This window comes from Podarcis vaucheri, assembly GCF_965113315.1.
Source record: "Podarcis vaucheri genome assembly, chromosome: 5".
In the NCBI taxonomy this organism is placed as follows: domain Eukaryota; kingdom Metazoa; phylum Chordata; class Lepidosauria; order Squamata; family Lacertidae; genus Podarcis; species Podarcis vaucheri.
The window spans coordinates 71,397,042-71,424,430 of record NC_138763.1 but is presented as its reverse complement, the minus strand read 5'-3'; the positions used below and the strand labels follow the sequence as shown (position 1 = coordinate 71,424,430).

The window sequence follows — 27,389 nt, the reverse complement described above, 5'->3', positions numbered from 1 at the left end:
TTTAATTTCATAAACTTCGGGGGGGACTGCGGCCTGCCTTCGAGGCTTCAGCGCTCTCCCTAGTCCTTCTCCTGTTGCCATGGCACCCAACGGCCAGAGGAGGGAGGAGGCCCCGCCTCCTCAAGCGACGCTGTACGTATTCAGGGCGTGCTCGTGGCCGCCAGCCTCCCAGGCGCGCGCACGTCTTTCTCGCCGACGTCATTCCGGTAAGGCTCTCGTAAGTGAAGTTGAGGGCGGCTGAGGGTAAGCGAGGTAAGGACGAGATAAGGAGGGGAGATTCTGCCGCGTTACTTACCGGGGGTGCCGTGGGGCGCACTAAAGCGGCCGTGGCTGGTCACCGGGAGGCCAACGGGCGAGTAACAAAAGGCCGCGGTTGTTCGGCCTGGTATCTACCTCACATTGGCGGGGTGGCTGCGCGCATGCGTCTTTCGATTCGGTTGCCCGCCACGGCGCAAGCGCACTAGGCATTTGAAAGTCAAGTCGGCGGGGTGTAACGTCGTGGTGAGTTCCGCCGTTCCCACCTTTCTTTCTGGACGTGCTGCCACCCCTGTTTTCCGTGCATGTTTACTTGCGGAAACCGTCCTGCGAGCTCAGTGGGCCTTAGTCGCGTCGCACTTAAGAGCACGCCCCATTGAACACAGCGAGGGTTCCCATCTGAGTAGGCACGCATAGGATCCTGCTGCTCGAATTAAGAGGGGAAATGTTTGGTTGCCAAATCTGCAGGGTAGGCAGACGTTTTACAGGCGTGTATAAAAAGTTGGGCAAATTTTACGTTCTTGAAGTCAGTGCACAGGACCAAGTTTGTAGGTCTTTGGAAAATAAAGAGGGAAAGGCTGCTTAAAGCATAGCAGAAACACTTGCTACATAGCTGGCCATGGTTCCATCACCTCCCTCTCCTCACCTTCCAGCATTTTGTATTCAAATAGAAAATATATTAATGACTTACAGTGACACAGAATATAGTAAATAAAATGTCTATCCTGCTTTATTGCCCTCATGGTAGGAGGTAATTATCATCGCAAACAACAGCGACGAGGCAACTGGGAAGCTAGCCCAACTGAGAGTAAAAAGAATTCACTGGGGCTGGGATCAGTCTGCTAGGCAAATCAAAGGATGTACATAGATTTTGATTTATTCTTGCAATAGTTCTGTGAAGGTCACATTCTATACAGAACAGATAGTTCAGTTAACGAACTAGCTAAACAGAATGTCTGTGCTTGTATCTGTCATGTCAAGAAGTGAACCCCTGGTTGTCCATATGTAATAAGTGCTTGTGCAAGTGGGTGGCTTTTTTATTGCAAACCAGCAGAGATACCACTGCAGCCTAAAGGTAGTCACATGACTGTCTTTTGGTAGCTTATCATGTCTATGTGGGCACCTGGAAACGGTTTCAGTGCAAGCGTGTCAGTGCATGGTTGAAAAGAAAACCCTCAAGATGGTACTCAAAAATGTAGAGAGCGTTTAATAAGATGATGAATTCCCCAATGAGTTTCATTGGAAGTCATTCTTGAAGGCACAATAATTCAGTTGGTTGGGTTACTCCAATAGTACAGCACCTCTCCCATTTGCTGACCTTGTGGTCTCAGTATGGCACGTGACATCATGGGCATAGCCAGCCCAGGATTTATGTTGAGGAGCAGGCTTTATATTAGAGGACAGAACCTCAGTTAGTTAAGTATTTTTATTGATTTACTTGATTTCAGGGGGGCAGCTTCTCCCCCCCCCCCCCCTTAGCAACACCCATGCATGTAATCATGTGACAAGGAAAGTGTGTTCAGAAAAGTTCTATTCAGCTGAATGCATGGGGGTGCAAACTCAACCCATCCACCCGTCAGCATTAGCATCCACCCCTGCCACTGAATGCAGGTTGAGTTGAACGCCGCCTCCTTGTGATCATAACCTGTGTTATCAGAATTCCTGATTGTGGAGAGGTTTTTAAGTATGTTAAGTTGAATATGCTTTGGAAATATGGCTCTTGGAAATATGAATATGGCTCTTGGAAAGCCATTTTGCTCACATCCAGACTGGGGCTCATATTTAAGCTCTCTTAAACCACAAGCTGTAACCGAAGACCAAGGATGAGCAGAGTGGCTGTAGGGTCCTCTCCCTGAGCCCTGTGCGGTCCCACTAGGCCATAGTTTGATAACATGTAAGCCAAGCCATTGTTGATCTCTTCCAGGAGTTTGAGCCCTTGGCTGCAAAGTAAAGGGAAAGTGTGTTGTGGGGCTGGGGCGGGAGAAGCAATCTCTTTTTTAACAATAGGATGCAGAAATTGGTTAGGTTTGTGTCTTTAAATCTTTTCTTTAAACCTGCTGACACCTAGCTCAAAAACTACTAACAAAGTAGTTACTACACAGTGGAATGAACCAACCTAGTAATATGTCTTGCTCACTGGCCTACAACTACCTAGCATGATTAGTGGTCCTCTCCCAATTGTGACCCCACAAAGGTGCCCATATATCTATGCCTGACTCAGTGATATGGGGAAACACTGATGGCCGGCCCTACTAGCTTCAGACATGTTATGCTGTCTCTGGTGGACACTGAAGCCCCCGTTGAGACTATGAGGAGGTTTGCTCAAAGACTGAAGAGGTACAGTATGAAGGTAGCTGGCAGTCTGAGAACTTTAGCAAGATATTTGTGGGGACACACCCCTCCAACTATTCCGATGTTGGTTCTGTTTCTGGGAAATGCCTCGTGTTACAGCCATTTATTTCATATCTCATATAAGCAATGGTATATCACTCAAAGGGCCAAACTAGATGCAACATTTTTCATGTTTTTAGCCCTGACATGGCTGGTTGGTTTTTTAAAAAATAGTCAATGTGAGGAAGAGCTAGATGGGGGTGTGGCCGCTGTCGCATGCTGACAGCTTCTAGGAGCCACAGATGAGAGCTGAGTGCAGGGTGGGGACCAAGGAGGACATACTGCCCCAGCAGGAGCACATTGTGTCCCCCACCAGAGGTATTACCCCTCCCCTAACACCCCCACACAAGGCTAAAGGCATGTACAATGTCACATCTATTTTTAACCTATTGATTCTTTTGCATTTGTTCGGGTTCTAATATCTGCTGTAGATTATTTGATTTCCTTCTGACCATGTTTGCTTGAAGGGCAGAGAGCAAAAGCAAGCGTCTTCTAGTGGCTTAGGTGAGATAGCAAGTCTGACTGGGGCATTTTTATAGGTTGTGAAGTGCCGCATGATTCACTTGGGTGCATTTGTGGCTTCCTGGTTGGTTTCCCTGCAGTTCCTTTGTTTGCTCAGAGTGTGGCAGTGGCGCCCATGAACTGAGTTTCCACCCCAAGTTCAGGACTTGCTGTGCATGCCTTCATTACATTATTATATTACATATCCTCTTGTATTTTGTGGGATTTCTCTGACTACAAATTGCATGAAGCCACTTGTTGCCTTACAGAGGTAAGGAGATTAACAGTACAATTCTGTGCATCATTAATTGGAAGTAAGTCCTGATGATTTAAATTGGAATTGCTTTCTAGCAGATGTGCATAGGTTTGCATGGTTTGTGTCACAATACATTCGTTAGTCTTTAAGGTGTTGCAAAACATCTTGAGGTGTGTGGTTTTTCTTTTGTCACAACAGACTAACACTACATTGCTACTCTTTTTGAACTTGCTTTCATAAAGACCCCCAAAAGTGCCTTTTTTGAACCTGCAGTAGCTGTGATTCTAACCAGAACTTAATTGATGCAAGCACATTTCAGGTTATTAACCTATGTCTGTGACCATATGGGATAGAAAGAGGTTTGGGGTATGTTGATGGGTTTGCATAGCAGCAGAGGAATACTTGAAATGCCCAGGACCTTTCAGAGAGAGAGAGCCTACATTTACAGTCCAAAGGACAGCTACTTGAATCTTCATGCTTAACTACTTAGAGAGATTCTAGTTGTACTAGATTTCTTTCCTTTGTTTATTTCAAAATCAGTGAACCGGTTTTCCCAATATTCTCTATCCTGTTGCAGAGAAGACACTGAAGTCTTTTAAAAAGAAGACTATAAAACCCCTGTCTGGCTTATAGGCCATCCAGTGACTCCTGTGTACCTCAGAATTGATAGCTTTGTTGGCTTATACTAGCTAGGACAACACAAGGAAATACAAGCTCACAAAAAGCCATCCTTGATTGGATTAATTTACTGCTCCCACTGTGGCCAGCTTTTGGAAGATGTATTTCCTCCAGCAAATGCTTGGGTACCATGCTGAGCCATTGATCAGGTAGTCATTGGAGTATGGCGATTTACAAATGTGAAATGGGCTGCATGGCTCATAAAAGAGGAAGGAAGATGCTGTACATAATTGTGGTAGATCTGGAATGGATAATAAAAACAGTAGGTATTCAGTGACTAAACAGACAGCAATTGCTTTAACTGTGTTATGTGTGTTGTAGGTTTCTTTTTTTAAAAAAATCTACATTAACAGCTTAAAAGAGCATTTTCTTTAGGTTGTGGGAGTAGTTAATACTGTAAGATAGCCGGCTCCACAAAACAACCTAAAGGTTTTGTATCTTACTTTTAAAAGATTTTATATAACAATAAGGACTTCAACTGGGGAAGGTAATTGAAACAGCTTTAAGGCCTCTCCAGCCCATGTTAATACAGGAAATGTGAGGAGGTGGCATTGTAGATCTAATGGTGTTTTTGTTAGGGGGAGGGGGCTGAAAAAAATGTTTCATTTATTCACAAGCAATGCTTAGATTGGGTTTTACACTTGCTGTATTTCTAAGCTGTATGAAGAGTTTGTGTTGACTGGGCTTTCCCCATTATAAGTAAAAATGGCTCTTTTCTGGTTTTCCTTTTGCATATTCTAATAATATTCATTCTGGAGGTGAGATGGTGTCCTTATCATTGCTTCTGTCCTTGAATAGGTGGATGACCCAAAAGGAAAGAAGCAGTGGGAGAAATCCACTGCATGGCATTTAACTTGTCATATCCAGTGCCTCTTCCTGCTATCTGATTCCACAAGGTGTTTGGTAACCAATTCAGAACATTACCCATCTTTGTTAGCCTCTGATGGTGAAAAGAATCCTGTGGCATCTTGGGCCAATTCTTTTGTTACTTTCTGCACTTGAGAACTGGTATCTGGAATGCAAAATAAATGTGCATGGCATCTCTAAAATCGCACCCACCTATATAATGCACAGCTTTTTGCCTGCAAAACACACCCAAGTGGCAGCTGGAAAAGCTGTGAGCACTTGGCTCAGGTGTGTTTTGCACGTTAAAGCTCATTATTTGTGACCTTTTATAATGATTTCAATCTGTTCTTGATCACAATACCAAGTTCCTGTCTAGGAGCACCTAATCTTCTAACAGTGAAGTTAAGAGCATGTGAACCTAATGCGTCCTGGACCCCTGGGAGATTCATGGAAACTTCTCTGGGCTTTGTAAACTGCTTTGAGGTTTTTTCTACATTCGAGCAGTGTATGCATTTTATTCAATAAATAAATGCAAATAATATAATGAAATGTATGACATTGACCTTGGCCTTTGAGGTGCCACAGAACTCCAATGTTTGGGTTTCTGCATTCTGGCTGCCACCCAGTGGTGAAAGTTTTTATTGCATTTTGTTTCTAAGAGCAAACATGTTGCGAGCAAATGGAGCAGCCTATAGGGTACACATACATATTGTGGCAAAAGGTGAAGAAGAGTCAAGACTTGAAAGTTGGGGATGGTGCTGTGGCTGCTTGTGGTCCAAATATTCTTATGCATTGCTGAGAACAAGAGCACCTGTAGCTTTTGTTTGTTTGTCCTACAGATGCAGATTCAAGTTTTATATATTCATCTTCTACCTCTTAATTCCTAATGGGTTTAAAGAAACCTGGCTCCCAAGGTTAAACTGTTTGATTTCTGTAGACTCTTTTTTTCTTAGAAAAAAGAAAAGCAGAATATCCAGCTGCATATTTTTCTACTTGACTGTGTTTGAAAGTCAAATCTATTTTGATTTTTAAAATTCTACAGCAATCCCATTTCTCTCTCTCTCTCTCTCTCTCTCTCTCTCTCTCTCTCACACACACACACACACACACACACACACACAGACCCCACATATAATTGAGCCATTTTCTCCTTGCCAGCCTTTGGTTAAGTGTACATAGTGCCAAGCACACTGCAACATGTCCAGCATTTTCTTTGATGGCAGGCTTGCCCACATCTTCTGTCGAGAGATCCAGCAGTTGCACTTCTCCCCGGAGCCACAGTATGTGGGTCATTCAGAGTTGCTGGGTGGAGATGGATGGTGTGGAACATGCAATCATGTTTTGCTCTGAGTACCTGACTTGATGAGAACTGTCTGGGTTGGAAAGCCCTGCAGCACTTCAATAAAACTACTATTTATTTGAATGAATGATGCTTTAACCTGTTCTCAGTGTCTCATCCTTGGGATGTTAGGCCACAGCCTGCACTGCAGAGAATAATCATTTCTGTCGGCATGGTGTCCCATCAGATTGGAAGGAATTTGCATCACTACCTAAGCTACATGGAATCTGGCTATCAGGGACATAACTTTGGTTAAAACCTTTCCTGGTACAAAGGTCTCTGTGGTGTCTGAAATAGCGTGAATTCATGCAGCTGATATGTAAGCTGCCATGCCTCTCTGTTATCATTTATATTTAACAATCGGCATTAACTATGTTGAGTATAATTAGTATAAATTAAGCTTTCAGCAAGTTAATCCTTTTCAAATCATATTGCTGTCTTAGCTCAGACTTTGTGCTGGGTCACAGAAGATGTGTAGCACAGCCTCCAGCTTTGATCTATTGAGTTATGTAAACTAGCTAAATTGTGGGAGGCGGATTTACACTGCGCTCCCTTTGAATCTTGATGTGTTTCAATAGTATGGTCTGGTGGGGGAATTAAAAAGTTGCCAATTCTAGCTAAAAGGCACACAGCTATATTGTGATTGTGTGATCTGTTTTCTCAGCTTGCAATCCTAAATACACAGACTTAGAAGCAGGCCCCATCAATAATGTTAGAGATTACTGTGTTTAAGAAGAAATAAAATAATAATAAATAGTCCAGTAGCACCTTAGAGACCAGCTAAGTTTGTTCTGGGTAAAAGCTTTCGTGTGCATGCACACTTCTTCAGATACCGATGGACTTCCATTTCCTGCAGCTCAGTGTGGTACCTTCCATGATTCTAGATTCAGGTAGATAGCTGTGTTGGTCTGACGCAGTTGAAATAAAAAAATTTAAAAAATAGTCCAGTAGCACCATAGAGACCAACTAAGTTTGATCTGGGTATAAGCTTTCATGTGCATTCACACTTCTTCAGATATGTTTAAGAAGATTTGTTTTAGGTTGGGATGGCAGTCTCTGAAATTGGTTTTTCTGTCACTGTTCTCATAATCACAGGCACATAGATTTTGTGGGTTTGCTTGGAAGCAGGTTTTCAGTTTAATTTGAGTCATGGGTCTGGAATAAATACATTGACCTTCCTTCCAGCCTAGGAAGCAGGGCTAAACCTTTTGACCAGAAGCTGGTACTAGACTGGCCACTTGAGTTACACTCTTCCCTTGCTAAGACAAACAGAACATTACCTCAAACCAAGTCCCCCATTAATTTGAATATATTCCCCAATTATCTTATGTGTGAACAAAATGCTGTTTTCCCCTAGTTAACTCAGCAGTGTGCTGCTACACTCCCTCCACTGATAGCCTCACATAATGTAAACAACAGCACAAGAAGAAAGCAATCAAGATGGTACATACACTTGAAGCACTTGGTTTTCATGTCTTCCTTTCTCTTGCCTTTAGGTTCAGATTGAGCAAAATGGCTGCCTCTTCGTCATCGTCTTCGGCTGGTGGAGTCAGCGGAAGTTCCGTAACTGGGTCTGGGTTCAGCGTCTCAGACCTTGCCACACCAAGAAAAGCTCTCTTTACATACCCCAAAGGAGCTGGCGAAATGTTAGAAGGTAACTGCTCTCCATATCTCCTCCTTTTGCGTCAAGGGAGTAAAAAGGGTACTGCTAAACATCACATAAGCTTTCACCCTTGTGCCTGTGCAGCAGGGGCTTCCGTAGGTCTTTGCAGTAAAGTGGTTTTCTCTTGGTGCAGGCGAGAGTGGTTAAGAGCCAGGTGGTAGTAGCGGTAAAACAGTTTTGTGTGTGGCATATGGGCTCTCAACTTACACTGCTTTCCAGAGAGTGAGCCCCAATGAACCTGGGGGGGGGGACTTTACTTCAGAGTAAACCTGCTCTAGTGGCGCTTGTGCTACTTTTGTTATCCCTTTGCATCCGTTCAACTTGCATAGTTGGATGGAGTCGTTCGCCCAGTAAGCTACATTGATTCCAGGCACCACTCGGCTGATGTTGCATTGCTGATCTGATCTATTGGACTTTGGAATGTCGGCGATGTATGATTTGCACCCTTGTTTCAGGATTCGCTGCAGATAATTATAGAGCCCGTTTGGATACTTAGGAGCTGCCCGGTATTAGCCAGGAGACTGCCTGTCTCAGAGCCTCTGGGCTCATAAAGGAGAGCATGCAACCACAGCACCTTCTACTCAGTTAATGCTTGACCCATCTTTCTGTCCTGCCTTCTGCATCAAGCAGGACTGGTTGTGCTCTGCAGCAGGCAAGATAAGCCAAAGGGGTAAAGTCAGAGGCTGCAGCATCTCCAAGCACTTAAACAGACAAGCAAAGTTTTTAGGTTAGCATCTGGCAATCCTATCAGTAATAGATCTCCAGACACACTTAAGGACATCATAAGAGCACAGCTGAATCTGGTCAAAGGCCCATTTAGTCCAGCTTCCTATTCTTACAGTGGCCAACCAGATACCTTAGAGGAAGCCTACAAGCTGGACTGGAGTGCATCAGCACTCTCCCCATATGTTCCTATTTTGCCTTGGCAGTTCTTGGATTTTTCTCCTCCTCTTGCTTACACTTACCCATCTTCTCCCTGCTTAAACCTTGAGTTCAAGCAGGAAGCAGCAAAAGCATTTCATTCCCCCGCCTTTACAGAGTCCCAAGTAGTCTTTAGACTCTTGTAAGGGCACTTTGCCTTTTGACTGAAACAGGCTTTATTTCAGTGGCTTAGATTTCTTGGCCAGTATGCTATGCTGTCAGTACAATTGCTCAGGCTTGATGGATGGTGGCCTGTTCATTAAGATCTGAGGCAGTAGCTACTACTTAGCAATGCAAATACATATCAGTCAGAATAAAGCTGCCCTGGGTTCTACTGCTGGAGCAAGATATTGAATTCTAGGTAGCTTTATACTGACCTGTATGTCTCTTTATCCTTGAAAGCAATCGATTGCTAGTATATGTAAAGTTTCAGTATAGATTATATTTATTAGGATAGAGTTGGCCATTTCCCCTAACAGCTCAGGACAGTTAACAGTATGACAGCAAGAAAGGATGGATCCTCTTTACATTTACGTTTTAGGAGTAGGAATGGAACTGAATTGTACAACTAGTCCCACGCATAGCAAGAACAAATTATATTTACCCAATTGCCATATCTGGGTATGGCATGGTCTGCTTTTAGAAGCTGCCTTCCCTATAATCAGGAATAGGATGCACCGTTCAGCTGTGGGACTTGGATCTGATGTGTCCTTAAGGTTTGCAATTGGGGGCAGTTTCCAGACTCACTCATCCTAGGTCTTTTTGCTGAAAGAATAAATCTTTTCCCCATAGGCATTTCAAGACTAAAAACTTAACATATTGAAACAACACAAGGCATGGGCATGGGGACTTGCTCGTCGCCAAAAAAATAGCTTGGGAAGCACTTGCCATCACATAGTGTAGCTTCTCCATCCAAGAATGGTAGGCATTTAATTTTAAAAAAAACAGAAAGTTGGGATGGAACTCTTCCTTTATAAAACATGGCAGGATGGGTGGGTATAGTTGCTGTTTCCTTTCTTGAGAGGTAGTTGCTTTTCATTAGAGTTTTATATGCAGAGTTCGGTGTGGGGAGGGAAGAGCATTGTACTCTGTAGATCATGCCATCGCTTTGCATGAATACTTGCCATGTTGCACTAATTATATACTGTGTCACAACCCTAATTAATATGTATACATATTAGCATCTGTATGCCAAACTGTTGGATTAATTAAGATTAAATGCTTGTCCTCAAACTTAATGAGCCTCTAGAACCAATTAAAATATTGAAGTATTTTTGTGTTACTGGGCATGTGCCCAGGAGAGAATGTCTGGTGAGGCTTTTTGTTCCCCAAAGAAGAAATAAGACTCCTCAGCTGCCACATATATTTAAGAGGAGTTAAAAAAAACCAAAAAACTTCCTACACTGAAAATCACCCATTATCCTTCCCCCACTTTGTTGCAAATAGTACTGGAAAAGTGTGGGGAGGGGGTGATAGTTGGTGAGACTTATACTAAATGGATTGTTCATATGAGGAGGGGGAATGTATGGCTCCACCACAGTTAGGAACGCTTAATATCTCCAAAGCAATTGCCTCCACCACCCCCTGCCTTGTCTCATGACTACAACAGTAAAGATTATCATAGCTGGAGGAGATATTTCTGATAATTTAATAGTATTTTTCTGATAGCATAATGATAAATCAGCCTTGCCTAGAATTGCTTACAGGGCTTCCTTATTCGGGTGGGCCAGTTCTTGCCTTTTGTCAAGTCTGGCAGCCTGTTGAACAAAGACGTGGAGCTTCTGGCCCTCCAGATGTTGATGGACTACAACTCTCCTCATCCCTGACCATTGACCATACCGGCTGAGGCTGATGGGAGTTGGAGTCCAGCAGCATTCGGAGGGCCACAGGTTTCTTACCACGGCCTCATCATGCCCTAAAGCAAGGGTCTCAGATTGTAATATACTTTTTTGAGGGGATACTAGACCAGAAACTGAATTTTGATTCTTCAAAGAGCATACAGTAAGATTAGCTGCAAGTTGGTGAAATGCCAAAAGAACCATAGGTTATGCATCATCTTTCATGAATTTCAATATGCATTTCTAGCCTTTTGATCATTCACATGGATCAGAGTATCTTATCATCCCCCCCCATCAAAGATTCAATTTTTGTCTCTCAGTAGTGTTGTCTACCTCTCCATCAGGCATTTGGTTGAAATAATCAACTATTTGCAGACCTACACCCCCCCCCCACAGTTTAAAAGGCCATTTGTTGTTTAATTAGCCAAAGGGCTGGGACGAAAGGAATGCTTTTACCTGGTGCCTAAGGATATGTAACAAAGGTGCCAGGCGAGCCTCCCTGGGAGAGAACATGCACAAACAGGGGAGCCACCACAGAAAAGGACCATTCTTGTGTTGCCACCTTCCGGACCTCTTGTGGAAGAGGCAAATGAAGAAGGACCTTAGATGATGATCAGATGGGTGGTATAAAATAAAATAAAACAATCAAAGGGTCTGGGTCAGTTCATATGGGGAGAGGCAGTCCTTGAGGTATTGCAGTCCTGAGCCATTTAAGGCTTTATAGGTCAACACCAGCACTTTGAATTGGGCCCGGAAACTTAATTGGCAGCCAGTGCAGTTGGGCCAGGATCAGTGTAATATGCTCAAAGCATCTTGCCCTGGCGAGCAACCTGGGCACTGAATTCTGCACCAGCTGAAGTTTCCAAACCATCTTCAGAGGCAGCCCCATGTATAACGCATTGCAGTCATCTAGCCTGGCAGCATTAGCACGCTTCTACCATGGAACATAGTAGACACCCCCACCCACTCTGCACAAACCTGCTGCTTGAAAGAGCCTGCAGTGCCTTCCTTGTACACGGAGGACTCCATGGTTCACAGGTTAGGGAGACAGCAACTGACACCTTCAGATGCAAGTTCCAGGGCTCCACCAAGCACCCAAACAGAAGTTATAATCCCCTGGGAATCCAGATATAGCCACCTGCAGCCCACAAAAGATCCAATTTTGTTAGGGAAATGGGCAGAGAAGGAAGACGTCTCGCTTGAATTGCAACAGCAAGCCCATACAAAGGATTGCATGTGGAATCTCTGCTTATGGATTCTTAGGAGACTTGAAGTCACTGTTCCACTAATGAGTGACGGGCACAGACAGTAGGGTCCAGCATGCAGATAGGTGTCCGATGCAGACATACCCCAAGACAATGATCCCCATGTTTAGTTGGATCATTGCCGGCATCTGCTGATTATTTCTCCAGCAGGCCTCCTGACTGATTTTCTCTGCTCCTTCTCCTTTGGTGATCACTCTTGGCCGAGTAAGATTGTCTTCAATGAGCACAGTCTTAATAGTGAGTCCAGAAGTAGCTGGATCCACACATCCTTCCACAGTGGGGACGTAGGTTTCTGGGTGGGAGTTGATCATGGTGAGGGTTTGCCAAACGTGTCTTCCCCTTAGCACATTTCTCCCTTTTGTCCTGACACCTTTGGTGAAGGCTGTTCTCCAACTGGAGCGCTCATAGGCCAGTGTTTCCCAGTTGTCAGTGTTTATACTACATTTTTCTTAGATTTTGCCTTGAGAGAGTCTTTAAACCTCTTTTGTTGGACATCAGCATCACACTTTCCATTTTTAAGTTTGGAATAGAGTAGTTGCTTTGGAAGTTGATAATCAGGCATCCGAACAACATGACCAGTCCAACAAAGTTGATGTTGAGGAATCATTGCTTCAACATTGGTGATCTTTGCTTCTTCCAGTACACTGGCATTAGTTCGCCTGTCTTCCCAGGTGATGTGTAAAAATTTTCGGAGACACCATTGATGGAATCTTTCAAGGAGTTGGAGATGACGTTTATAAGTGGTCCATGTTTCACAAGCATACAGTAAGGTTGGTAGTACAGTAGCTTTGTAAACAAGCATTTTGGTTTCCCTGCGAATGTCCCGGTCCTCAAACACTCTGCACTTCAATCAGGAGAAAGTTGCACTTGCAGAGCTCAGGCAATGCTGGATTTCAGCGTCAGTGTCGGCTCTTGTGGAAAGATAACTGCTCAGGTAGGAGAAGTGATCAACATTTTCTGACGTTGCACCATTGAGTTGGATTTGTGGCACTGCAGAGGGGTTGTTTTGTGCTTGTTGGTGCAGCACTTTGGTTTTTGGGATGTTGAGCAATAGGCCAAGCTTTTTGTAAACTTCTGTGAAGCTATTTAGGATGGTTTGGAGATCACCCTCTGAGTGTGCACACACCACGTTGTCATCAGCATATTGAAGCTCTATGACGGAAGTTGTAGTAACTGTACTCTTTGCTTTCAGCCAACTCAAGTTAAAGAGCTTTCCATCAGTAGCAGGATAGTTGTGGGGGAAAGAGGGCAGGGCTCCTGCACCTTTAGTAATTGCACAAAGGAGGACATTTTCAGCTTGGCTACACCAGCTGCCATTCTCTCTTCTATGCAGTATTAAATATTAAAGATGCAGGGCCCTGGTTATCTTTTTTCACCTGGCCACACTACTCCCCTTTGATTCTGGAAACCACTGGGAGAACTGCTGTTCAATATATGATTTTTACCCCAGTGAGGGGTTTCCCTTTGACAATGTATAGGATCATGGCAATGAAAATAATAAATAGAGTTGGGGCGATAATACAATCCTGTTTAATACCTGTTCCCACTGTGAATGGTTCACTTTGAGAACCACTGTTACCTGTGATTGTTGCTGTCATATTATCATGGAGGAGCTGAAGGATGTTCAGAAATTTATCTGGGCAGCCAATTTTCAGAAGGACAGTCCACAGGCCATTACAATTTAGTGTTGAAGGCTTTAGTCAGGTCAATAAACACCATATACAGCGGTTGATTTTGCTCTCTGCATTTTTCTTGAAGCTGTCGAGGAGTGAAAATTATGTCCACTGTCCCCCTATAAGGTCGAAACCCATTTTGAGACTGAGGAAGGGTAGCCTCAGATATAGTTAGGAGACGGTTTACTAAGACCCTTGCAGGAATTTTGCCGGCCGCAGCTAATAAAGAGATGCCTTGATAGTTTCCACAGTCTGTTCTATCACCTTTTTTAAAAAAGGTTGATCATTTTGGCTCCACCACGTAGCAACAACACTGCTTGGTTTATTATCACACCGTTGTTATCCAGGGGTGGGAGAGACAGGAGAGCACTGAGTTTTGGGGGCTCCACCTCCTTGATCAGTGGTCCAGTAGAATGCTTAAGGAAGCTTGCCTGGCCTCTAGTGCAGTATCATTTTGGTACCAGGAAAACACCTTTCAGATCTTCCAAATGAGCCATCTGCTCATTTCGATTTTATTGCTGTTGCTTTTATTGCATATATTTTCATTGCTTTTGTTATATATAATTTCTCTCTCTCTCTTTTGTTTTGCACTTTTATAGCTGCCCTGGGAAAGTTTCTTTGAAGGGTGGGGCATAAATAGCTTTAAATAATGGGTAGAAGCTGCAGCTAGGTGTTCATTAGGAGTTGTTGAGTGAGTAGTTTAAAGAGGGTGTTGGCCACAGAGGTACTGTTCGATTTTTTGCAGGCACCATCTTTCCCATTCGTAGGCTTGCTGCTGATAGCACTGTTTTGAGGTTCACCAGTTTCGGGAGAACATGCACTTATGGAGATAATATTCACCCCATGCAGGAAGTTGCATTGGAATTATCTCTCTGGTTACTGTGTGTTCTGCTTGATGTGCCCTGGATCTGATCCTGTGAGGAAGAATGCATTGTATTGGCTAGCAGTACCAATGAGCGAAGTACTTGCTGTTTAACAGTGACCATGTCTGTGCTCCTCAGTGTGTTTTGGGGGGGGCTCATTTAATTTCATTGTACACCGGTTGTACAATGACAATAAATGTATTGTGATTATTATTATTATTATTATTTTGTGTGGTGTAAGCTTATGGGAGGCAGAACCTGCAGCAGGGTAGTCAGGGGGGAAAGAGGCTCCTGCGCCTTTAGTAATTGCACAAAGGAGGACATTTTCAGCTTGGCTACACCAGCTGCAATTCTCAGTTCTAAGCAATATTAAATATTAAAGATGCAGGGCCCCAATTATCTTTTTTCACCTGGCCACCCTACTCCCCTTCGTTTCTGGAAACCACTGGGAAAACTGCTTTTTGGGATGCACAAGTTGAGAGCACTCCTTTAGAAAAGCAGAACTAGCTACCCAGTTCTTTGGACCCTGATTCTAAACCACTTCAGAAGTTTATAGGCTCCAACACATAAACATCATTTGTCCACCTTTGTCAGTGACATACCTCTGAGCCATGGCGGCTGCATATTGCATCAAACGTCTCATGTCTCCTTCAAGTTAGTATATATGTCCAGTTTTGAAATAATAAATTTTACTTCTTTGAAAAGTATAATTTTCTGTTCAGTTCTGGCTGAAGGATTACAGATTGTGGCTGCTAGACATTATGTGGAAAATTCCACGTTGTTTCCTATCTGGAGAAATCTAGCTTTTAAGAGAGTTTCATTACAGATCGTTCTGCATGGACATAAATGCCATAGATTGCAAAATGGTTTGTAGTGTTCAGGAAGCAATATGTTCAAAGAAGAAAAGGAATCTTAGAAGATCGACTAAAACTGGTTGTTTTTTCCAGCCAAGTGGTTCTCTTGGCTTAACGAGTTAAAATGCTTTTTTTTGGCCTGGTAACATGTACTGCCTTTGTCAGTTGCACTTAACTGACACCTTTAAACTTCTATACAGTGGTACCTCAGTCTATGAACAGCCTAGTTCACGAACTATTTGGAACACAAACACTTCAAAACCGGAAGAAGGTGTTCTGGTTAGCGAACTTTTTTTTTAATCCGAACGTACTCCGTTCGGGCGTGCATTTCCATTTTGAGTGCCACACTTGCATAGGAAAAGCACGCCTTGGCTTAAGAACACTTTGGTTTAAGAATGGACTTCCGGAACGGATTGAGTTTGTTATCCGAGGTACCACTGTATTAGAAATGACAGCACAAATAAAAGATAGTGGGTGTGATCCAGCAGAACTTAAGCACGTTCTGGTCCCACAAAAACAATTAGACTTAAAGGTGCTTAACTGTGCTTGGACTGTGCTCAGCAATGACCTAGGTGGCTAATAATACATCACTAAACTTTAATGCCTGTGCAGCTTTACTCAGATGAGTTATAGAAGTACAGTCTGGCAGAAGCAAGATGTTTGTCCTTCAAAGGGCTTTTTGTCCTTTTGGCCGGACTGTGCATTTTGCAGCCTTAAGTGCATCATCTATCTCAGCTCAGACACTGACCATAATATGGTGTTGCTGAGTTCCTTTGGGCTGTGTGCTGGAGGTCAGCTGTATGTGAGAGCATGTCATCTCTTAGAACAATCATTTGGATATTTCACTTTCACTTAGAATTCTCACACTATGGGGAAGGATGTACCCCACAAAAATACATCTGCAAAATCAAATGTGGGAGGTGCAGCTTTGCTCTCTGCCTCTCCAAGGTACAGAGCATCGTGGAAGGCTGCCCCACAGAACCAGTACAACTTTCCTCTCCTCCACCAGACAACTGTTGTGCATGCAATGTTGTGACCAGGCCCTTTATTCCAAGGCCCTCCCGGACCTCTCCAGGCACCTCCTGCAGTTGCTTGCTTCCCCAGGCCCTCTGCTTGTAGTCTTCTTTGAGAAAAGCAGATCGCTTGACACATCCTATTCAGACACATCAGATGGGGCTATGTTGGTAGCATGTTAAATATTAAGCCTCAGAAACTCCTTTGCATGCTTTGCAAGTATTCATGAAACTACAAGGCAAACTCTTCGGGTAATTGTCAGCAGAATAAAGAGATGTATAGGATTCAAAACAGACCTGAAGTTCCTCCAGTTAAAACAACCAGCTCTTGCATGAGTTAGACTAAGGTAATTCATCCCTGTGCTAAATTATTTCTCAGTTCCCACAATTGCAGGGCGGCAGTGAGCCAGGTGTATAAGGCCACTGAGTGCCCACAGAACCAAGAGTGCAGAGGTGGCTCCTTTGGAAGCAGTCTACACACACAGTCACTGACCAGTGTTGTCTAAGTGTAAATTTCCTCCAAGCCTTGACTGCCCTGTTTGAGCCGGTCACCAGTATGAAGCAAAAACCCTTCCAGTAACTGTACCCCCATCAGTAAATTATTTGGGGCAAAGTACCACACATCCCTGCTTTGTTCTAGTTGTGGGTGCCTCCAAGGAAGAGGGGAGAAAACACAGATGTCTATGGTGAGGCAAAGTATTTCGAACTGTAGTTGGGCACAACTGAAGCACAATACTGTTTTATTTATGTCCAAAGTCCCTGTAAGTGCAGGTTGCAGATGCATGTTAATTTCAAAATGTACACTAAAAGTGTGCAGTGTGCAGTAACTGATTTCAGTTTTAGTTTTCAAAATCGCCCAACTTCATCTAGAACCCTTGCCTAATAGCATGAGACTCTTAATTTCAGGGTTGTGAATTTGAGCCTCATGTGTGGCATTGCAGGGATTGGACTAGACGACCCTCGCAGTGCCTTCCAACTCTAATCTATGATTCTCTGTGGCTACCACTGTTTAAGATGGGCTTGGGGAACCTCCTCTGTCTGGCAAACCTAATCTCACTTACTCTACCCCTTCCCAAACACCTGTCCATTTCCACAGGGAAGAAGTCTCTTCCCGAGGAAACTGTGCAAAACTTCACACTTCTGGTAGCTGAAATCTTTCTTCTTCTCTCCAACCATAATTTTTAGTGATATGCTTTATAGCCATTTGCTCCACTAGCTCCATTCTGTCATAACTCTAACTGCCTTCAGTGTATATAGAGTGCAGTCATTTCCCCTCCTGCCCCCACCAAACAATCAAAGGCATGTTTAATACATTTTCCTCCCTTGAAGCTCTGTAGTAGAATCTCTGAAGTCTACATGATGGTCATGGGGAGTCAAAATGGTGTCTCGTCTTCTCTCTTCTGTATGACTGACAACCCATTCCTAACCCTGTTTGCTGGGATGAGTGGATTTTCTTTCTGAGCAGGGAAGCTGGCGGTCTTGTGCAATTCCAAGTTAGAGGAATCCAGTGCTAACTACTCTCTGAAGATTGTTCTCATAAGGTGGGAGGTGCTAATGCTATCTCTTCAATGAGTGATGTGGCCATGGTACATCTTTGAGGTTTTGTCCCAGGGATTTGCACAGTGGCCTATGTTGGATTGCCTGTACTTGACAAATACCCGTGCTCATATTGATTAACATTCTGCAATGTGAGCATGAGCTGCCAGCTAAAAAATGGCTGCTTTTGCCACTGTTTCCATTCACTGCTAAGATTGCACCTTGAGATGCTCAAACATGTATTGTCCTATTCTTTTGCATTGCTCTCAGGTAGGCAAGGTGTGTGTTGCCATTACGGATGAGTCACCTATAGTCTCCTGAGATTAGCAATTCCTGGGGAGAATAGGCTCCCCCCCCCAACCTCCCTAAAGCCTTGGGTTGAGAATCACCTACAGTTGCTTTTGGGCACTGACATGGTGCTCTGTCTTGTAGCTGCTTTGAAGAGCTATTGAATCTTAACTGAAATCCCACTATCTTTGTGACACTTCCAGAAAACCAAAGAATTGTTTTCTTTGAAGGGTGAAAGTCCTCGTCTTTGTATTTTAAGGCAATTGAATTGGAGTTCATTTGCCTTTTTGAAAGAAAGAAAGAAAGAAAGAAAGAAAGAAAGAAAGAAAGAAAGAAAGAAAGAAAGAACAATAGTAACACAGGCTAGTCAAGAACAGGTTTTCTGCACTTCAATTCCATAGATGTTAGGAGGAGGTGTCTGCTTCAGTTTTTCTGATCTGTTTTTCAGTCCAGATATCACTTAAGGCGCTAATTCTTCTTCTTTTTTCACATGGGTAGCCTTGCTACTGGGAGCATCACCTCAGGGTGCTGTGATAGTGAAAGGAGCAGATTTTGTGCTAGGGATAATTGAGAAGGGGATTGAAAATAGACTGGCCAAGGTCATAATTCCTTCATATAAAGTTTGATGTGGCTGCATTAGGAACCCTGATTGTGCCCCATCTCAGAAAGGATATGGTAGAGCTGAGAAAAGGGCAGAAAAACAACCAAATTGATCAAGGTATTGGGAGCATCGTTCTGATATAAAAAAGCTGAAGCATCTTCAAAACACTCTTTAGTCATTTTTCTCCCTAAAGAACTAAAGAGGGGTGTGACAGAGTTTTACAAAACCTGTGAACAGAGAGAAGTCCCTGCCTCCCCTCTCATAGCTCTGGGTCACCCAAGGAGATGATTGGCATTATTATACTTGGGGCAGACAAAAGCATACTCCTTCACACAACACAAAAACTTAACTTGCAGGATTTGCTTCCCTGAGGTGTAGTGATGGCTTGGAAAGGCAAATCTGTGGAGGGTAGATCCATCAGCAGCTATTTAACCATGGTGTATCATAGAATCCTAGAGCTGGAAGGGATCACGAGGGCCATCTAGTCCAACCCCCTGCAATACAAGAATCTTGCCCAATGTGGGGCTCAAACTCATGAACTCATGAGATTAAGGTTTTCATGCTGTACTGACTGAGCTAAATCTATGTGATGGTTAATGGAATGTCCAAGTTTCTAGGCAATATTTATTTGCTATATTTGTAGAAGGCCTTTTGTCCCTAACAGCTAGCAAAGGCCGTTCGCGAGAAAAACTTCGTGAGGGGCTTGCTCAGTTTGTATGACACACCCTGATTCAAATTTTGCATTCCAGTGTCTCTGTTTAACGTGGGTGCAGTAGCATAGGAAAGTGCCTTATAAAGAATTAGGCCTGTGGTCAGTTTCGCTCAGTATTGTCTGGAGAAAGTGGTCATCCAGTTGCTGCTGGACTCCAACTCCCATCATCCCTGACCCAGCTGTGGTGGTTGGCGCTAATGGGATCCAGAGCCCAACAACATCTGAAGGGCCATAGATTCCTTCTCTCTGGTGTAATTGCCTGGCAGTGGCTTTCCACGGTTTCAAGCAGGAGATTTCCCCAGTGTTCCCTGGAGATGCTATCCGGCAGAGTTTTTGTGAAGTCTTGCAGGCGGTTGTTTAATTGTTACTCCCTGCCCCCTTTTTTCTTTTAATGATAACAAAACCAAAAACCATTTTCTATCTCAGTACTCCATGAGTCCAAACCCAGGTTGGCTTGAATCCTTGGTCCAAAAAGAAATGGTTGTTGTTTCCAGTGGCACCGTTAGATGGACATAGGGAGGCATAAAAAAAGTAACGGGACCCCTGACCGTTAAGTCCAGTTGCAGACGACTCTGGGGTTGCGGTGCTCATCTCGCTTTCCAGGCTGAGGGAGCTGGTGTTTTGTCTGCAGACAGTTTTTCTGGGTCATGTTGCCAGCATGATTAAGCCGCTTCTGGTGAACCAGAGCAGCGCATGGAAACAGAGTTTACCTTTGTGCTGGAGTGGTACCTATTCATCTACTTGCACTTTGACATGCTTTTGAACTGCTAGGTTGGCAGGAGCTGGGACCAAGCAACAGGAGCTCACCCCGTTGTGGGGATTTGAACCGCCAACCAAACTTCTGATCGGCAAGCCGAAGAGGCTCAGTGGTTTAGACCACAGCACCACCCGCATAGACTAAATTATCTTCCCCTTCTATTTACAGATGGCTCAGAGCGATTCCTATGTGAATCCGTTTTCAGCTACCAGGTTGCATCCACATTAAAGCAAGTGAAACATGGTAAGTACTCTCCAACTTATATAAGAATCGTCAATGGATATATCGATAGTAAAAGTTCCATAATCATAGAATTGTAGAGTTAGAAGGGACCCTGTTTGCAAGTGGGTTTTTTTTAAATATATATCTTAATCTAGTTGATCTCTTGTGAACCTGTTGACACAATGTTATCTCAGATAATAGAATTGCAAAAGCAATATTTATTTATGCAGTCTATTTCTTGAAACCTCTATTACTTACTCCTGCGTTGTATGCATAAGAGGAGTAGTATGAATGCTGCATTCATACTAGGTAGTCTTGTGAGATGCAATTCTGCTGTTAAAAAAACACTCTCTGCCCCACGGGTCAGTTGGTTTGAATATGACCTCCTCTCCTTCCTGGCTCACATGGTATATTGGAGATCAGTTGGTATTTCTGAAGTGCTATCAAGATGCAAGAGATCTCTATCGGATACATATATTTTTTTTGGACTGCAGTTCTGTGAAAAATGTTCAAAGTGTTATCTGGTTAGATTAACTTTTTGTGTACGAAACTAGATAATGTACTGTTCCAGCCATATTCTGTGGCCCAGCAGATTGGACAAGAATCCTTCAGTTGCAATAATCAATCCAAGTGGACTAAGTTAGATGACTGTTCTGAAGTCAGATTTCCTTTCAGATCTTCATGTTTAATGTGCAAAAGCAGTTCTACTGGTGTCTTTTTCCGGGGAGTAGATTCTGGTTATATAAACAACCTTTCTTTACATTTATTGAAAGCTACTGTAATTGTAATCTGTAGCTCAGTAGTGCAAAAGGGTTTTCCTCTTTGAAGACATTAAGAGTTTTCCTGCACCGCCTGGGGAATTGAGTCTCCCACAACTAAAGGAAGGGGGGCTTATTCACACTTATTCACACCTTTCATCCTACTTTTTCCAGGCACAGGCGAATGTACATCTAGAATATATATATAAATAAAAACAAAACTTAAATTTTGTTGCAAACTGAAACCAACTTGCTGAAGTGGGGGGCGGGGCGGGGATAACTTCTGTAACCAATGAAAGAATTGTCTGCGGCAAGAGACTATTCATGGCTGTTAATGTGTTTCATTTGAAAAGCTTAATTGAAAGTTTATTGCTAACCACAGTCAATTTTTTTTGTTGCAGATCAGCAAGTTGCTCGGATGGAAAAACTTGCTGGTTTAGTTGAAGAGCTGGAGGCAGACGAATGGCGGTACAAACCCATAGAACAGTTGCTGGGGTTCACTCCTTCATCGGGTTGAAAGTTTGTTGATGTGGAAAGATAAATCACTTGCACGGTTCCCTTTTAAAACACTTGGCGGTTTTCCATTGCTTGGACTGCAGTGTAGTAAAGAACGGTCCATAACCGGGCTGCCTCTTACCAGAGCCAGTAAACTGCAGACACACAAGGTTTTATTAAAGAAAAAAATTTATTCGGTTTTCCAGCAGCCTCACTCAGGAGCATGTTTCAGGAGGGTGTGATTGCTGTAACTAAGGAGATACAATCAGTTTTTGAAGAAGAACCTGTTTGCTCAAAAGGGAAGGGGTGGCTATTTAAACTTACAACCCTTTATGCTGACCTTGGAGCATGTGTGCTGAAAGTTGGCTGGGTAATTGGACCCTTGTTACTGTTCAAGTTAAACTCCTGGAGGGCAGAGTCAAAAGGCAACAGGCTTTGGCCTTAAGCTGTCCCTTTGAAGATGGATGTGATAAAACAATAGGATAGGATCACTTGAAGGGCAGAAGAACATTAACTGTTTCCTGTATTTAGATTCCTTGGTTTTTGCTGAGTCTGCATTTTGTCAGCTGTTTCTCTCTTAACTGACTGTGGAAATATTGGCAGAAGATGACTGCTGTTAAATGCAGAGCAAGCCTCTGAAAAGCAGCGTTGGCTGTCCTCTCCTTTGTTCCAATTCACTTGAACCGTCTGTTTGGCAATTAAATTATTTCTACTGCTATGGTGTCTGCTCCTGTATTCTTTTCAAGGGCTCTGGAGTCGGGAAAAAGGGAATCAACTGGTGCCAACACAAGCTTCTATAAAGCAGCTGTCCATATTTAAATCTTTTTTAAAAATCTACTCCATAAGGATGATTATGAGTCAAGTGGATGAGTTCTGCTGCTGTATCTGCCAAAGCACAAGAGCAGCATCTCATCTTAAGCACTTATTTGCTTGTAGAAGACGTTTTACGGATGGGTTTTGTGTATCCTGGTTTCTATCAAATTTTAAGGACAGAGTCATATATTACATTCAGGAATGTTGTTGTGTATTTTAGCACTGCTCCACCTACAAGGGCAGTGTAGTGTGGGAGGCAGGAACTGCTGTAATACTGCAGGCCCCAACTTTGCAAGCAGTGGGTGCTCAAAACCAAAAAGTTGCTGCTGCAATTCTGCACCAGATTTTATCACAAGTCTGCTGTGGCTTTAATACAATCAGTTTAAGATTGGTAAGAAAAACACGGCTCCTGTACAACTTCTGTGCAGCCTTAAAGGGTACTAAAACATTTCAGTTTCTCTTCTTTGTTTTTAGCTCTCACGAATGGAATGTTTTCAAACGTATATAAAAGTTTAAGTCCATCAAATTTGTCAACTCTCAGCCTAAGCCTAACCTAAGTTACCTAGATTTCTGTGGAGCTTCCTTTTAAGTAAATTATGCTGAGGCTCAGCAAACTGCGCTTTCTCGCCTTTTGTGCTCTGTATGGACAGTTGCTATGTACCAGGGCTTACGTGGAGTTGCAAGGAATCCAGGTCTTCTGATACTGGGATAGCTGCAGGAGCGAAGAAGTCCCTATGGTCTCTGGAAGACAGTCCTGCACTCCTTTTTTATAGTAACACCCCAGCATTATGCAAGTTTATGCATGCCCTGTTGCTTTCAGGTTGAGGAGAAATTCCAGATCTTCAGTGACAAAGAATAACAGCCTTGCTACTGGGACAGGCCAAAGGCCCATCTAGTCCAACAGCTTGTTCTCATGATAGCCAACCAGATGTCCATAGAAGCCTGCAAGCAGGACCTCAGCTCAACAGACAGACAATGGGACACACAGGCATGATCTTTAACCAACTTGAAATGCTGAAGAGCATCTCTTTAGCTACAACTGCAGGCTGACCATTAGGACTGGACTTCCAGTTCGTGTGTTTAATTTTTGTTACAGATTATTCAAATTCGTCATAGTTTGAGGGTCATAATTTTACATTACAAATACTATGGAGTTGATGTAGCATGCTAGCCTACTGCTGCTCCACATCTGCATTCATAATAAAAGGTAAACGAAGGATATTAAATTGCAAACAGCTGAAATATCTAACAAGTTGACAACTAGTGAATCATTTCCATCTTCTCATAACTGATCAAGCTGTCCATTTCTCTCTCCATTGTTAACTGTCCAGAAATGTGTCACATGCAATGGCTATACGGAAAAGTCTCATATCCTTTACACAAAGCCACATCTCAAATTATTTCATAGAAAGTGGGTGATCATTTGAGGCAAAGCATTCTTAATCCAAGGTACAGTCCAACTAGAACTTCTCAAACTGCACAATACATCATTCTTTTAAGCATGCACATACTGAAATTTGTTAGCAATCTGCATTCCACATTTTTTATCGTAGAGCAGATTATATAGCAAACTTGTTATTAAGCAGGGGGAAAGTTTTGTGAAATTATCTATCCCATTAAAACTCTTTGATCTTGGGGTCCAGGTCAGTTCATATGGAGGGGGGTGGTCCTTGAGATATTACGGTCCTGAGGTGTTTAAGGCTTTGTAGGTCAAAAACAGCACTTTGAATTGGGCCTGGAAACTAATTGTCTGCCAGGGCAGTCAGGCCAGAATGCAATATGCTCACACCATCTTGCTCCAGTGAGCAATCTGGCTGCCAAATTCTGCATCGGCTGAAGTTTCTGAACTGTCTTCAGAGGCAGCCCTATGTATAATGTGTTGCAGTAGCAATCTAACATGGAGGTTACCAGAGCATAGACAACAGTTGTTAGGCTGTCCTTATCCTAATAGGGGCACAGTTTGGCCATAAAATATTTTTTTTTACCCATGTTTGTTTTCTAAAAAGAAATCTGCAGCATCTTCATTAACATTTTGACCCTTTTAAAAAAAGAAAAAAGAGGTGGTTCTTGACATGTTTTCATTCTGAGAAATGGAGGGAAGGGGAAGATTATTGCGAAGTAATTTTGATCAATGCTTTCCATTTAACGTTTGGATCTTTGACCCATCCCAATCCTCTTGGTGGAGGTCACCATCTCAAGTGCATCGTCCTTTTCTTAGAAGTGGGAGGATTGTGGAACGCCAAACATGCCGTAAAAATAGTTTACAAGCAGAGAGAATACAACAAAAGGCCTTGTGCAGTGATATTCTCAGGGTTTCCAGGAGATGCCAGAGGAACATTTTGTACTGACTCAAGCCTTTTCTGCAGCTCTTCCCTCCCAAAGTGCTACAATCTGTACATGAACTCTAATTATGTACAAACAAATCTCCAGCCAACATCTCCAGATTCAGACAGCAGAAGGGAGGCTTCTTAAATAACTTGGAGCGAACGGCACAGCAAATATTACCGATCCGAGCCAAAAGGAAGCCGTACAGCAAGCCAGTACTTCGGACCTGGCTTGCTGCGCTGTTGTGTATGCTTGCAGAGCTGAAACTAGCACATTTTCTGACATGTTCCCCATCATGTGGCTTCAGTCACGCATCTATGTCTTGTTGTGCTGGACTCCTGCATCCTGGAATGGGGCCACTTGCTCCATTGTCCGTGCTAAAGGAGCGGCACACCCTTCTGAACAACTTTGTTTTGTTTCTCCTTGAAGGGCACCGGTAACCCATGACCAGATCAACTGATGAAGTGATGGGGATAGCTTCACCTGCTGAATTCGTGCTTGCCATGTGGTAGTTAACAGCAACATTAATGGAAAGGGGATAATAGACAAGATGCTTCCACCAATACTTCTGAATAGCAGTTGGTGGAAGCCACTGGAGTGGAGAGTTCTCATGTTTCCGGTTTCCCCATAGGCTGGCCACTCTTGAGAACAGGATTCTGGCCTAGATGGGCCTAATCCAGCAGGCTTTTCTTATATAGGCAGCCTTGCCTCCTACAATAGGTCCTTGCATTAAAGTGGCAAGGTGGGGACACCCTCCACATCACGAAATGGTTCGATCATGAAGCTGCAATAGAAGACCCCAGTTTGATGTTCTATGTCTTTACCAACTGTCCATTGTACAGGAATTGGTGAGATGAAACAAGAAGGGGGTGATGATAGGGAAGCCTTCAGCCGCTTAATTTCTGCATGTCACATGTTCACAAATGCATACCAATGGGGCCGGTGGGGTGTGTGTGTGGAGTTGGTTAGTGTTGCCTGTATAGGTTATCAATTAGTAAACAGATCTAAGGAAGATTACACCAGGTGATTGCACATTCCCTTTCAGCCCTAGGTGTCTTTGTTTTTTAAAAAATTTCTCAGTACTCTGTGTCCTGGAACGATTCCTGGAGTTTGTTTAAGGAGTACTAAGACAATTCTCTTATTTTGAAAACGCATTTATAGGAGGCAGCATGGAACAAAGCGCTTGTTAGAACATTTGTAATGACAGCAAACATCAGTCAGAGAGCGAAACGATTTCCTATGCCAGTGTCAACAGAGAGTTGCTCTCTGCATATGCTTTATTCTCATCTGGTATTAAGCATCATCAGAGTCTGCAACTGCCTGAGGATATAAGTAGCATCTCGTTGGGAATGGCCATCCCCAATGAATACAGTGGCACCTGGGGTTAAGAACTTAATTCGTTCTGGAGGTCTGTTCTTAACCTGAAACTGTTCTTAACCTGAAGCACCACTTTAGCTAATGGGGCCTCCTGCTGCCGCCGCGCCGCCAGAGCATGATTTCTGTTCTCATCCTGAAGCAAAGTTCTTAACCCGAGGTACTATTTCTGGGTTAGTGGAGTCTATAACCTGAAGCGTATGTAACCCGAGGTACCACTGTATAGGACAACAATGCAACTTGCAATCTGACATCCTCTTGAGAAGATAAGGAGAAATAACTTGGCTTTGATCCATCATTTCAAAGTCTGTCCGCAGGCTATCTGATCAGTCTGTGAGGATATATCATTTCAAAGTCCATTCCCAAGCTATCTGATCATCTTCTCTTGAATGCATTGTTGTTGACATCCATCTGTCTCTTAGTCCTTATAGTGGGCCGTACCATTGGTCCACTTAGTCTGCTATTGTATGGCATATTCTGATTGCCAAAGGCTCTTCAAGATCTGCCCTCTATCTGGAGGTGCCTGAGGTTGAACCTTGAGTGTTATGTAAGCACAGAACATGCCACTCACTGGGCTGTGGAGATTTCCATTGCACTGCCCTGGAATAAGGAAATCGGATGTTTGCTTAACTTCATAACTGAATCCCATAATGCTTTCTGAATCTTCAGCACAGTTGTTAATTTCCAGGAAGTGACATGCCCTGGACATTAAATATAACCTATCATTAACGCTCTCTGGTCCAAGCAGAAAATTTCCACCGGGGGTGTTGGGCAGGGAGAGAGAATTCCACACTCACGCTAATGTTTCTTTTTACTGTTTCTGCATCAACACAGTAAGAGAACTGAACACAGAAATGATACTCATAGGAAAATAACTGATCCTGTTGCTTCATGAGTTTCTCCGGCAGCTGGCACTGCTCATACTCTAAACACAAGGCCCTGATTTAGCTAAATCTATTGTGGAGTAACCTGAAGTCTTAGCATCCATTAGGAAATCTGGGGGAATGTCTGTGCTGTGACACATTGTGATGTAGGCATTGCCTTGCTTGTGGAATTTTTATGCCTTTAGCTGGTTGTCCTTCCCTATTTTCTCCTTACATGCCTTATTAGTATCTGAGTTTGCCAGAGTTTGTCTTCTTTTCGCCCCCTGGT

The 27,389-nt window shown here is 43.3% G+C and overlaps 2 protein-coding genes across 5 annotated transcripts in view; one reads left to right on the top strand and one right to left on the bottom strand.

The window, feature by feature from the left end:
• The window catches only part of ASCC1 (activating signal cointegrator 1 complex subunit 1), a 49,807-nt gene extending 49,352 nt beyond the window's left edge, over positions 1-455 (bottom strand). Inside the window, exon 1 of the mRNA XM_082222208.1 lies at positions 296-455. The gene's annotated coding sequence lies outside the window, so the exon portion shown is untranslated. The remainder of the gene's footprint in view (positions 1-295) is intronic.
• Positions 117-22,443, top strand: ANAPC16 (anaphase promoting complex subunit 16). 4 transcript variants are annotated; one of them, XM_082222242.1, is made up of 4 exons: positions 117-206; positions 7,763-7,920; positions 20,419-20,493; positions 21,632-22,443. In XM_082222242.1, exons 2-4 carry the CDS (start codon positions 7,779-7,781, stop codon positions 21,745-21,747), a joined length of 333 nt encoding a protein of 110 aa, XP_082078368.1. In that variant the 5' UTR covers positions 117-206; positions 7,763-7,778; the 3' UTR covers positions 21,748-22,443. The 4 variants fall into 4 exon arrangements, with proteins under 4 accessions (XP_082078368.1, XP_082078367.1, XP_082078369.1 ...); XM_082222241.1 differs by having other exon boundaries at positions 134-252; XM_082222243.1 differs by having other exon boundaries at positions 175-243.
• The last annotated feature ends 4,946 nt before the right edge of the window (positions 22,444-27,389 follow it).

What these genes read in the sequence shown, in the direction of transcription:
- ANAPC16 (XM_082222240.1), top strand. Translation starts at nt 2,525, where the DNA reads ATGCTGTCTCTGGTGGACACTGAAGCCCCCGTTGAGACTATGAGGAGG. An exon ending in TTTGCTCAAAGACTGAAGAG is followed by an intron (nt 2,593 to 7,762) that starts GTACAGTATGAA and finishes TCTTGCCTTTAG; the next exon opens with GTTCAGATTGAGCAAAATGG. An exon ending in AGCTGGCGAAATGTTAGAAG is followed by an intron (nt 7,921 to 20,418) that starts GTAACTGCTCTC and finishes TTCTATTTACAG; the next exon opens with ATGGCTCAGAGCGATTCCTA.